The following is a 14,106-nucleotide window of genomic DNA, read 5'->3' on the forward strand; positions in this document are numbered from 1 at the left end:
GATTTTACGACAATGAGAAATGCTATCTATCAACACATGTTATGATACAAGAAGATGCAAACTGAAGGTAAAATTTACTTGAAGGAGAAAAACATTTAACACAAGAGGTACTTTTTTTTTTCACCATATACAAACACATTAACATGAGAAACACTCTCACGAGAATCAATTTGTGTATAGTACTGATAAACCATGATCCCACCCATTTATGAATGATTTTTTTTTAAAACAAACACGCATACACTCCAACAATATGAGTCACAAAACGGCTTTCCGTTTCTTGAAAATAATGTCAAGTAAAAATTGCATTCTCCCATCAAAGTTTTAAGAGCCCCGATTCCAAAGCTCTCACTTGATCCGTTCGAAACTTGTTTTTGTGCGTTTCTTTCATTCGAAACGTGTCTGCTTATTGCGCAGAGATCACAACCCAAAAAATACGCGTTCAAAATTAATGCAACAGAAGAACTATTTTGAGTTCCGATGAGAGAAAAAGTAGTGGCAGCTTTTCTGTACCAATTGTGCCGGTACAAGCAAAGACTCCAGGTACTTTTTGTTGTTTGTTTTTTATTATTAAAAATGGAATGGTTTTGGAGCAAAGATGAGTTTTTCTTATTGTTGTATGTCCCAGATCTCTTCGAGGAAGGCAGGAAGCTTTTTGTTCTGGACCTTGAGTGAGAAGCACAACTCTGAGTTCATGTTGCCGAGTGTGCGGAGCTCGACCAGTGTGGAAAGCAACCTCGCAAAATAGTTTTTTCCAGGTGGTCTGTTTGTTGCAATGTATGCCCTGAGTGTGTCTATGTAGAAGTCTTGAATTTTTTCCACTTTCTTTGCCTCCAGCAGTGCAGGCCTCTCTACAAATGAATAAATCAATAAAATTAGTCTACATTAAAACAATAATGTTAGTTATATTTAAAACACAATTGAAAAGCTGTGTAAAAACTAAACAAGTGAAAAATTTGAAGAAAAAAAAATATCTCAAATAGAATTTGTAGAGCCTTATTCTAGGTCTTCATATCTACCAACATTGAAGAAATAGAATAACTAGCGACATTTTTTAGGCTATGAGTAAAATTTTGGTCCATCATGCATAATCATGTAAGTCAAAAAGAGAAATTCAAAATCGGAAATAAATAAACTAACAGAGTATAAACAACTTTTCCAACACACACCTCCGTGCTTACATTCTATTTTGTTGGAGATTTTAATCAGCCTAATAAACAATGAGTTTAAAGAGGAAAAATTAAAACAGAGGAGTAATAGTACATTGGCTGAGTGAGGCTAAGCTATCAAACATGATCAGATTTGTAAAATTCGCAGATCCTTATATTTATTTACGGTTCAGTTGATTTTATGCATTTCTTGAATAAGCTAGCATATGTAAAACTAAATTATGTTCTTACTCATATAAACTTAAGGAATTCAAACTAATAAATAAACATATAGGTATATTAAATTATTTGTGTTAGATACATTTAACATAGCAGAAAATATTATCTTTCTTTTTAGATAGTAAGTAGACATGGTATAAGGATGTAAAAAATGTTAAAATGAACTGTATTTTAATATTTAAATCCATTATTTGTACAGATACTACACTGGCATGCAATAGTAAAATGAACGTAAGTGACAAAAATTTCACAATTGAAATTTTATAATTGTCACTCATGTATCACAAGCTACATATTGCAAATAAATTTTGTTTTTATAAGTTTTCCGAAATTTTAATATAGCATTAGAAATAATAAGAAAAGTTTTCAAGCTGCTTTTCTTGAAATTAATTGCAATGTATGGCAGTACATTTTTTATTTATTTAAAATACTTATAACAGTCTGGAAGTCAAGTATCAAGAATTTGTTTAGGTTACGAAAGAAAACAGTCTTAAATTGTTTAAAATAAAGCTTTTTAATCATCTACAAACAACAACCTCTGTTTCTTCGTATGCATGCTATCAATGATCCTAGATTTAGATACTTGTTTTAAAATATTAGAAGTTTAATGAATTGGAGGCCCATTTTCATGAAAAAAATATCTCAAAGAACAATATTTCAAAAAAAAAAAAAGGTTAATTTTACTTTTTAATCAGACTAAATATTTTCACAGTGTTGCTTTAATTTCTCCTGAACCTCATTCGCACGATTGGGCACATTCTGCTCCATTGCACCTGGTTAGAGCGTACCAAATTAAAAAATTTAAGGGGACAAGGGAACTAAACAACACTGTTGGCAGTTTACCCTTGATTTTTCAGAAATAATGAACTAACTGACAAACTTGGTGCTCACACAGCATGAATATTTTCATCTAACAAACTTTTGAATACATATTCTAATTAGAAGTCTGACAACTACAATTTCAAACTATTACTTTTTAATAAAAATCACTGTCACTTTGTTTTTTCTTCTTCTAAAAACCACAGAAACCTAAGAGTTAATTAATCCTTAACAAACTATTGATATAAGTTTCAAAATTAAAACTGACCTGAGAAGATAACGATGGCTGTTAGGAGTGCATATTCGGCATTGTCCACTTTGAGGACACACATATTCCTACAGAAATGGAAAATGGAATCCGCAGAATCTCCCATGCAGGCACTGCGGTAGTTTTCTCTCGTGTATGGCTGGTTATTTGCAAAAACTATTGAATCTGTTTTAATATCGTACTTCCTCGCTGTCCTTAACATCATTACTTCACTTGAACAAGCCTGAAAACGCAATATGTCTTTTAAAAATATGCAATAAATCAATCTTAATTTGTATGAAAGTATATCAATTAAAAATAAATATTTATAAGTACACAATTTAAGGAGTAACATTAAGACTATTAATTAAAGAGAAACCATATGAAATAATAATGAAATTTTCGATAGTTTCTAAAATCCTAATTGTAAAATTAACTGAATATAACAATATATCCAAAGATTCATGTAACTTTTGTTATCAAAATTCATAGCACCGATTTATGTAATTTTTGATCATTCTATATCTGTTTTAAAAAACGAAAATTGATCAAATTTCTTAAATGGTTGATTGTGAATAATCTTTGTAAACGGTTGATTGTGACTAATCTTTGGAAATGTTAGATTGTGACTAATCTTCGTAAATGGTTGATCGTGAATAGTCTCAAATTGTTCAGAGTTATATACATTTTCTACTAAATGAATCCAACTAAGTATTTAAGATAAAATATATCGTTCTAAAGGATTCTTTCTATTAAGTTTAGATAGTTTTTTTAAGAACAGACATCTCTATTAAAAAATCAAATTCTTGAGAAACAATTTTTTTTTCTTCTTCAAAGGGTACACTTTTGGTGGCGTCATTTCTCTGTCCCAAATTTTAAAAAAGTCAAATCAGAGTCACCTATGGAATGCTTACTTTTAGTAACGTGATTTGGTCTTCTCGAGAAAGTGTGTCGAAACCAGGAACTCTCTTGGAAAATTCGACGATGAGTTGGACGGTCAAGATGGTAATTTCGGTGATGTGTTGGAATCTTTTCATACTATCTTCTTCACTATCACCCAAAGGAAAGGCCTACAAGAAAGCAGTAACATTAGAAAACCTTAAAAACAGTTTATATGACACAACTTACAAAAGTATTTTTTTTACGATTGAACTACAAACTAAATGAATTTACAAGCGAAACATAATTTTTCACTTATTCAGGGTGCGTAGCCAAATCTTTCAACAAAAAATAAGCACCTTTTATTTACTTTTTAAGCACTATATACATTAACAAAATACAAAATAATTTTCAAAGACTTTACATGATCATGATAAAATAACTAGTTTTTGACAAAGACCTATTTTCTTGATTATATTAGACATTAAAAAGAGATTTTTCTCTTCGATTTCACAGGGCGGTAAATAGAGCTAGAAATTGAGAATATCTAGCAAAATGCAGCAGAGTTGCACATGAGAGTGCAATAATCTCACCGAACCCAACTCACTATACGCACATCTAGACTTACAAGTATTTTATCAAACCTGTGAAATAATGGGCACTTTCATACGCTATGGACCGATGGTAAGCTGAAATAGATGGTGGTTCAATGAATTGTAGAAACGTTGAATAGAACAATGTGAAAAGCACGCTTTTGTATAATACACGAAGAAAATTGACATGGTAAAGAAAAAAAATCTAATTTTCGAAAAGGGCAAATTAAGCACTTTTACGCACCATGTTATATAATTTCCCAGGGGTTGCAAGTGCATGTTCTGGATTCCTTTGCACGTACTCATGATAATTAATTCATATAAGAACAACACATTAAAAAGCACCATTGAGTACAGGAAAGAAATGGACTGATATTTAAACAGACAGGATACTAATACTTACTGTTATTTTCTTAAAGTCTTCTTCAGAGGGTGATTCATACTCTTCTTGGAACACTACTAGTTTGCTAATTAATTCTTCTTGGGCTTTACTGAGTGTCTTATTTAGAGGGGCCACCAAGGGACTTCCAATGGGCTTTTCGTCCTTATCGGAGCCACTATCCCTTGTTGTACTATTTGGCTTGTCTTTATCTTTATTTCTCTTTGTTTCCCTTTTAATGGCACATTGGTATTCTGGAACAACACCTACAGAACAATAAAAAATTAGATTTTCCGTGGATTTTTGTTAGAAAAAATATCATATAGGTATTCCAAACTGATGGGTCAGTTATATACTTATCAAACATTTCTTAGTCAGATTGAAAATTATTTAAGTCTTGCGTAGAGAGGAGTGAGTAATCAACCTTCATCTATCAAAAGGTATCACTGGATAAAATTGAGTTAGCATGTCTTATATGCTAGTGAATTGATGTTTAATAATTGTAAGTGGTAGTTACGCCACTATCTCCCGCACCAGAATTTTATCAGGGATAGAATTCAATGAACGGATACCACTAGTTGCCGAACCAAAAGAGCTGAGCTAAGTTCACCGGATTTTGAGCGCCTGTGGTGAGAGCTGTATTAAAATCACGTCCGTTTATCGTGAGAACAGTATTGAGTTCAAGGTTGTGTGCGTGTGGTCTCTCCTGTGTTGCTTTCGAAAGCAACAGCACGAGGAGGACGATGATTGTGTCACAAGTAGCAAGTCAGCTGTTCAATGGGGACCATCCATCGAAGTGGGCAATACTTTCGATGTAGGGGAGTTCATTTCACGATGGCAGGTCACCACTGAGTGGAGAGTGGAAACCGACAATGTCAACTCTTCATCTATCAAAAGGTACCTCTAGATTGAATCAAGTTAGCATGCCTTATATACTAGTGTGTTGATGTTTAATAATTGTAGTGGTAGTTACACCACAGTATCCTGAAAGGAACTTAAAAGTTCTTTGGGGTAAAAAACATAATTTTTTTAAAACCATAAATGTAATGCAAATTTCATTTTATAGTAAATCAATAAATTATTCATGCGAAATAACGCTTTATGCTGTTTTAATAATTGTTGCGAGTTTTCTAACAGTTATTTATACTTTTTGTCCAGCTTGAATTCCTACCTCTTTATGTTAATTATGAAAATGGAAATAAGAAAAGCCACACTTTTGTAAAAACAAAAACATTTGTCATTTAATTTTTAAATATTTGAAAAATTGCATTGTATAAAAATTTGCCAAGATTGAGAATTATTCATTGGAAAAATGTCGCCAAATTAGTGATTTTTTGTTTAAAACTCTTGACAATAAGATAGTATAAAATCAGATTTACTTCAAGTGTAGGGCACTAAAATTATGCCTTTTTAATTTTCCTTGGCAACAGACTTTTAAAGATATTGACGCAGATGGGATATTGGTGTCCTTTTTGTATATTTTAATATAAAAAACAGTCTAATAATTGCTAAAAATTGTTAGATTATCAGAATTATGCTTAAACATATACTAAAATACAAAATACAAAAAGTTCTCAGAAAAAAAAAGTTTTTTTTTATTTATATTCAAAATTTTTTTTAATATAAATGAAATTAAAAAATAATCGTAAATGAAAGAAATTTCAATATTTTGACACTCATTTTTACCTATGTTAATAGGAATTAGTAAAGAAATATGTTTGCTAAAAATTCTGCAGCGAAGGATCTTATGAGCATACTCTGCATAAAAAACATCTTGGAATTACTTACACTCTGGCCTCATTCCCACAGCAAGGCATTTTTTTAAACGGCACTCTTGGCATTTTCTTCTCATATACATATCGATTTCACAGTTGTTGCCATACTTGCATTGGTAAACAGCATTCTTTGTGATACTCCGCCGGAAAAAACCTGCCAAAGGAACCATAAAAAATTTATTAATTTATAGGTAACTGAATTATTTATTATTTTAAAATAACTGTCTACACTCTTTAGTATGACCCCCCTTAAGGCGAACTTTTTATATAATGACCACTAAGCAAAGTTAAGTTTGTCATTTCATAGATGCAATGTTATTTTAACGCTCATTACAACATCCACAATCTGAGTCATTCATTTTACTATAGCAATCGACATTTAGTTTAATTTTTTTCTTCTTTTCAAAGGATACAGTAAATGTAACAATTATTATACTGCAAATAACACTGGTTCTACCGTGACAATCTACATGCAACAATCTATGAGGAAACATGTTTTAATGTGTAAAACGTCATTGCGAAGTAAATGCGTTGTCAATAAAATACAGACAAAATGTTAATTTTCTGTAATTACTTCGTCCCAAAAATAGCATTACAGCGCTATTTAAACCCCTGGTGTCAAAAAACTGAAATATTTCTTATTTAAAAAATTGAATTCCTATAATCTGAATCTAAATACTATCTACTGCGAATTCGGTGGTTTTGTTGTGAGGTTTTCTTGTCACCGGGCTATAAAAAACATCTAATTTAAGTATAGCCCCGCTGTATAATTTTAAATGGTACTTTTACAAACATTTTAACATTAAAAAATTGCTTAATTACCAATTATTCTACTAGCATTGTTTTGTCCAAATTAGCATAAAGTTTTCAAATTATGCGTAAAGATCGTTGTGAAATCTCGACATTACGCCCTTTTTTGTTTGGGTCGTTATATCAAGTGCTGACTGTAAACGTCGGATATATTTTATAATTTGTTACCTTTGCATCCTTCGCAAGTGAGAGCATTGTAGTGGTAGCCGGATGCACGATCTCCGCATACTAGGCAAAGTTCTTCCTGCTGACGAGGCGCAGGTCCCTTCTTGGACTTTTTGTCATAGTCGTAGCAGCTGCCATTCATAACACTGCTAGGTGGGCTCAAGTCATCTTTATCTGTAATGACAAACAAAACTAATAAACACAAGTTTCTAGTGACGATTCTTTGACTGTTAACAGAAGAAATTTTAATTACTAAATAATTTCATGAATATGTATAAAAGGCACTCAAACATAGGAAAGTTCTCTCCTAATATTTAAGTACAGGATGTGGTAAACTCCGCATCTTTAATCTAATTATAATTTCATATTTAAAGTAAGAGGTCAATCAAGCATTACATATAAAAGTAGTTTTTGGCGATTTTTGACTTTCTGCCACCCCAAGTAGCACAGGGTTATTGTAACAGCTTTAGTCTACATCGACCGACAATGTCAATATTGGCGAAAATCGACATTGTGTGTTCGATATTGTACGATTGCTGTCGATTTCACATTAAAAGTCTGTGTTTGTAAAGCATTTCATTTTAAACTTTACTGTGTTCTTAAATCAAAATTAATCATTTAAAAGACAAAAAATGACGTCAAATTTTAATAATTCCAAAAAATAAATTTAAAATATAAATTTAGAGATATCCGAAATGCTGAGAGATATCGATCGACGTTCCCCAACGTTTTTACAATATTGTTTCGCGTTATTATATCGTTTTTGTAAATGTGTTACTTGGGACTTTCATCAAAAAATGAAAATTGTAAATCCACAACTATGCCTACAAAAATATTTTTCCATGTATGATTTTTGCACATAGAAGTTGAAGTATTTTCATGTTTTTTTTTATTAGAAACTCCCCCTATCATATGTAAATCATACCCACTTTTGCAATCATATTGATTGCAAAATCAGGAAAATCACTATCCAAACTCCCCCTATCATATGTAAATCATACCCACTTTTGCAATCATATTGATTGCAAAATCAGGAAAATCACTATCCAATCTTTTAAGGCCATCAAGGGAAAAATGCTTATGGGAATTTTTATTTTAGTCAATTAGTTAATTTTTTATTTTTAATATTTGATGACGGAACTCTTGTAATATGTGGGTTTAATTTTTTTCAAAATTGTTTTTCTACATTTATAATTTTTTTGATGTCTAGAAAACAAAAAAAAATCTTAAACAATTCTTTTTGGGATAATTCGAGTCTATAAATAACAAGACAGTACCATTCTTGAATCAAGCAGTATTTTTTTTTTAAATAACACTCATTACTGAAGCCATATAAATTAGATAGCGTTTTATATATGAATGTATTACACTATATTGTCGACATAATTGTATTTTTTTTTAAATGACTTGTAATTTTTTCAAAGCCAAGATAACTTTGAAAAACTTTTTCTCTATTTTTCCGGAAATGTCATTTGATTCCATCAATATTAAAGCTGTCCGTTTGTGCCAGAAATATTATAATTTATTTTAACACGGATTTACTATTAGTTACAAAGTTCAAGATGAACGCTAAGTAAGCGCTAAACAGAAGCAAAAAAGTTCCGAAAATAATGTATTTACAAATTCGTTAACATACAAAATTAAGATTTTGACGTTTCATTCTACGCCAAATAAATTGAGAACACCTGTTGATTTCTACTTTCCTTTGCAATAATTAGGTTTTTAGTGCATCTTACTAAAAAGATTATGTGTGTTGTTGAAAGGATAAAGATTTAATCTCGATTTTACAGAGCCCTAAAAAAAGAGCAACGATAAATTTTTTTCCACGAAAAAATAAATAAATAAAACGAAAGTGGGCAGGGGTTAATTCCTCTAGGTACCACTACCTTCAAAGGAAGTTCATATTTTAACCGTCCAATTGAAATTCCTGTGAGATATATCTTTAAAAGAGAAAACAACTTATCGAATAACTTTCTTCATTAGATAATCTACAAAAAAAATATCCCATCACTTTCGAATTTTAAAAACATATTACATCCAAAGAACCAGTTTTCAAGCAACCCTTTCTCCCATTGAAAAGCGAATTCCAGACCACATTTCCGTTGCCAGTCCCAACGTGAGGTGCTAGTCACACCTAAAACGTTATTAAAATTTATCTATTGAAGAATGGCAACTGTTAAAAAAATTTCAGACGATCGCCTTTAAGATCATCGAACTGGAAAAGGGTTCAAGGACGAAAAACAAGCCACTTTTTTTTCCAGCGAACTCGGGAATGTACTAATAAACTATCTTTTTAATGTTATTGCAAGCATCCTACGTAACAGAAGGTCAAAGTTACGATGGACGACTAAAACAATAGGAAAAATTCCGCAGAAAAATGCCATAATAAATTTCTATTAGAATTTTTTTTCCTCGCCCTACGACACAAAGGAATGATTGTTTTATCATTGTGTTGCGTGTTCGTTTATATGGAATAGTTATTTTGGACAAAAAATAAATAAATAAAAGGTAGAACCGTGACCGACTGTTCATGAAAGTGTGACTACGAATTTTATTTTATTATTCAACATAACTTTATAAATGACTATCAACACCGAATGTTTATTACAAAGTATCTTATTAAACAGCAACCGCAGAGAACCGGATTAATTCAAAATTATAAAAACGAATAACTAATAATTGGTCAGTGTTTTAAGAATGTGAACAATAAACAAAAATTACATTCAAGATTTTTTTTTAAAAACAAAATAATGAAATATTCTTTATTGAAATGATAAAGCATGAAGGTACAGAATTTTTTTTTTTTTAATAAGGATGATAAAGTTGTGATACTAAAGTAAAAGGAATGACATTCTTTTATAAGATAAAAAAATATATATTCAGTTGAAATGTTTAAGGTATAACTCCTACATTCATAATAAAAACTAAATTCTCGATTTCCATTTACTAGTAGGATAAAACTGGAAGGATCAAATTAATAAAATCTCGATAATCATTAGGTAGATTTTGAAAATATTTTTATTTATTTTTCTTAAATATTTATTCCGATCCCCAATGTGTTAATTTTTAACTTCTTTTTTGACAAGGATTATTTAAGAGCGATGATTACAGAACATCCTGAATTAATAAGTAGTTTAATGTATGAAAATTACACTTAATATATACACATTTTAGAAGTATGTACATCCAAGTCTAAAGAATCTACAAAATATAAAGGTGACGTTAAATATAAATGTTTTCAATATTTAAACTTTTCGAAGAATTACTTTTCTAAAATTGCAACGATTGTATAAGTAGCATTTTAATAGTTTCCTATTTTAAATTTTTTTTTGAAGTGAGGGGGGGGGGGAGTAATTGTGTAAAATCTCGTTGATCGGGAAAGTTGGCGCAAATTCCGCCAAATTGACACCAAATGATTTCATATTGCAAATTTAATGAAAACTAAAACTAAAAGTTCATTTAAAAATTGTTTTACAACATACGATTAAAAAAATTCCAGGTACAGTTCAATTTATAAAAACTTTTATTTACAAAGAGGCTCTTATTTTTTGGTTCATGCGAAAATTGTCGACGGAATTTTTCTTTCTTTACCTTTTTCTGATTTAAAAAATTAATGTTAAAATTTAAGGAACACCCAGTTTAAATTACTTAGTCAAAAATATTATAAATTAATAAAATAAAAAAAATATTTCGAAAAAGTTATATGCAGCATGTAATGAAAACTCATTTAACAAAAATTGACACAATTTGATTTCAAAATTAACTTAACAAAATTAATTTTTTTATTTTTAAATTTAGCATTAAACTTCATCAACATCATTTCGTATGCTGCAGAATTATTTTAAAAAATTCTCAAAATTTAGAGAAATAAATTTATTTTATATTGCCCTAATGAATATTCACGCGTTTTTGTAACCAAGAATTCAAAAGCAACAATACACAGCAGGACTTCACTTTTCAAAATTTCACTCTTTTATTTAGCAAATAATAAAACAAATTTTATTACGAAAAGCGAAAATTGCAATAAAAGTAAGAACAGAGAAAGTTTCGGCTTTTTTTTTATGACTTTTCATTTGAACCAATTTCATTTTTCAGTCACTCTTCTTTAGAAATAAAATAATAAAAAAAAAAACTTTTTTTTTTACTGCGATTATTGTATGGGCGATGGCGAATAACGAAATAACATCATCCTCGCCATTAAAATAAAAATCGAGTATGTGCTTGTGGGCCATTGTTATGCTTGTGTGACGAGCCATAGCCACTCGCGAAGCGTATTTCCCGCCTACTCTATTGTGAATTATTCTTGTTTAGGGGTCAAAGCAAATAGAAGAATCATCATTCAGTATGATTTATTCAATGGAAGTTTTTTTTTAGACATGTACAGGTACATTCCTTGGTAGAGAAGATTCAAGATTGGTTGAATAGATATATATGCATTACTAGTGGGAATAGGATAAATGCTTAATTTGAATATATTTTGCATCATTGTAAAGATGAAATGTAGGTAACCGAGTAATGCAAAAACAATCTTTTCTTATTTGGACATGATTGGCAATTGTTATCACTCGATTACTCTCGAACGAGGAGCCGATGATTGGTGCCTAATTGTTACCGCTCGATTACTCTAGAACGAAGTACCGATTCAAATGCGTATAAATGTGTGTGTGGTTTTTTTTTAGTGGAAACTACAAAAATTATATCTTTTATGGAGTTGTAGTTTTAAAATTAATGACGTCATAGATTCCGTTTTTCATAAGGAGAAATTTCAAAAAATATTGTTAAAGGTTCAAAAATAAATCGTTTGGAGGAAGAAAAAAAAATCGTTTTTACGGTAGTATGGCAAATTTAAAATTTCTGTTTTGTTTTTTAAGAGTTATATAAATATTACTTTTTTTTATTATTGTAAACTTATAAATCAAATGATTTAAAATACCCATATATACTCCTATCACTTGTTAAAAACAGAATTATAAGCTGATTCTTTAAAAAACACAAAGGGGATTTTAATTATGAATCTCAGATAAAATTTTTTTTTACAATTTGTGATTCATCAATATTATGAGGAATATGAATTTCTTCCACAACATTTCAAAATACAAGGCATAACTTGACATTTCTTTTAATCAATACACTACAGCAATATAACTATATTATTTCAAATATAACTATTCGGTACACGAATAACGTTATCAAATTTAAATATTTGGCATGATAAAATCACCAGCAATTACTATCAGAACTGAAAGACTTGTTTTTCAATCACAACACCTTTTCCGCTGGAAAAACTAATTTAAGGGAAGGAGGGAAAAAAAAAAAAAAAAAAAAAAAAAAACGAGTAATATATATATATATAGCATGCAGTTAAAACAATGTACTAGAAGTGCTTTGAAACATTCGGAAAAATTTGCGACTAATTAATTATATGATGCTAAGAAATGTTTGTTTGTTTTATTACAGAAGATTTAAGCAAAAAGTTTTTGCTCAACTTTGTACGATTATTTAAGAAAATTGATATGAAATAAAAAAGGTTTCAAAAAAATTTTACAATTTAGGAATTATTTAAGATATTAGAAAAAATGGATTAAAATTTAGTTTTTTTTTAAGAATTTAAAAATCTTTAATATTTTTATAGCGATAGTTCGTTATATAGAGAGTCCCCCACCCCCGGAAAACATGGAAACAACATTAAGCTTCCTTACATATATAACTAACGCAAGTTTTTAGCAAAATTGAGAAATCGTAACTTGATTCATAAAGTTAAAAACCAACATAAATATATAGTCAAGAAAAAAAAAATCTTTTTTTATTTTTAATAATCAGGACATTTATTTTCTCCTTTTTATGTCCTATTTTAAGAAAAAATTTATTCACTTGTCATAATTAAGTCAAATATGATTTTATAATTAAAAATAAATAACTTTTATATACTTTAAAAAAAATGTTATAAATTCGTTTTTAAAAACATAGACCAGTCCAAGCCAAAGGCTGAACTACATCACAGAATGGAATAAATAAATCAATTGTCGTTTGCATCATTCCTATTGAACGATTTATATTCACATCCCAATAGAAACGTTGACGTCAGCTTAAACATCTCAATTAAAAAAAAAATCTTAGACGATAATGCCAATACAAATAATTATAACAAGACTTTAATTAAGCTCATAAAATTTTAAACACTTTAAAATAAACAGGCTCTACATATTACGAAAATTCGTTCCTTGCAATTTTCGAGTCTCTCCGAAATGATTATTTCATCCGAATCAGTTATTCCAGGCATAAAAAATTAAGCCATCAGTTTATAAAAAAGATAACTATTAAGAGAAATTCGCAGAAACTAGTTGAGTTACTTAGACTGAAAAGAAATAATATTTATTTAGAAATGCTTTTGATTTTAATGACGTACAGCTTCATTAAAATCACACGATTAGGGCAGAAATAAATACAGACGATGTGCAAACGAGTTTTTTTTCCCCTCTATTTTTATTCCGACCTTGAAGTCACCTCCAAACACGGTTATTTATTAGAGCAGGTAGCGAACCGCGCACCGCGAGGAACCAGGTTACCCTTCCTTCTCGTCCACTCATTGTTGGAAAAAGAGAAATGAATAATAAAATAAATAAATGAAGTTAAAAAAGAACGAAACTTGTTCGTCCAGATTTCATAAACCGTGTATCCTAGTAACTCTTCTTTCTCCAATAGGCATTTTATACGCTTCGTCGAGCGTCATTATCTGTGAGATTATTTTCTTTTTTTAGAAACATTGGTCGCAGAATATTTTCATTAACTATCCCAACTCCAAAACAAAAACATTTGGAAGCCTTGAAATATATAATTTACCTGATCTAGTTCTATTTATTCATTTTTTTTCTTTAGTCATTAAAAAGGAAAAAAGAAATGAATAAACAACTTTCAACGATGTTGAATGATTCTAAGAACAGGGTTGAATAAATTCAAAGAAAACTTACTTGTCTTCTTCATATTACTAATGGATGCGATTTTTGTTAAAATTACTAATATAATAAGAATATTTGTTATTAAAAATATTCAA

The 14,106-nt window shown here is 29.8% G+C and overlaps 1 protein-coding gene across 3 annotated transcripts in view; it reads right to left on the reverse strand.

The window, feature by feature from the left end:
• Positions 1 to 603: 603 nt before the first annotated feature.
• LOC107454045 (ecdysone receptor) overlaps positions 604 to 14,106 on the reverse strand; it is a 247,598-nt gene continuing 234,095 nt past the window's right edge. For all 3 annotated transcript variants that reach the window (XM_071181001.2, XM_016071093.5, XM_071181002.2), the window contains 6 exons: positions 7,059 to 7,229; positions 6,094 to 6,234; positions 4,330 to 4,571; positions 3,369 to 3,524; positions 2,476 to 2,698; positions 604 to 851 (listed from right to left, as the gene is read on the reverse strand). In XM_071181001.2, the coding sequence (XP_071037102.1) occupies positions 610 to 851; positions 2,476 to 2,698; positions 3,369 to 3,524; positions 4,330 to 4,571; positions 6,094 to 6,234; positions 7,059 to 7,229 (1,175 nt within the window). In that variant the 3' untranslated portion in view covers positions 604 to 609. The remainder of the gene's footprint in view (positions 852 to 2,475; positions 2,699 to 3,368; positions 3,525 to 4,329; positions 4,572 to 6,093; positions 6,235 to 7,058; positions 7,230 to 14,106) is intronic.

Source organism: Parasteatoda tepidariorum, chromosome 8, assembly GCF_982258835.1.
Source record: "Parasteatoda tepidariorum strain Cologne lab strain chromosome 8, Ptep-v5.0, whole genome shotgun sequence".
Taxonomy (NCBI): Eukaryota; Metazoa; Arthropoda; class Arachnida; order Araneae; family Theridiidae; genus Parasteatoda; species Parasteatoda tepidariorum.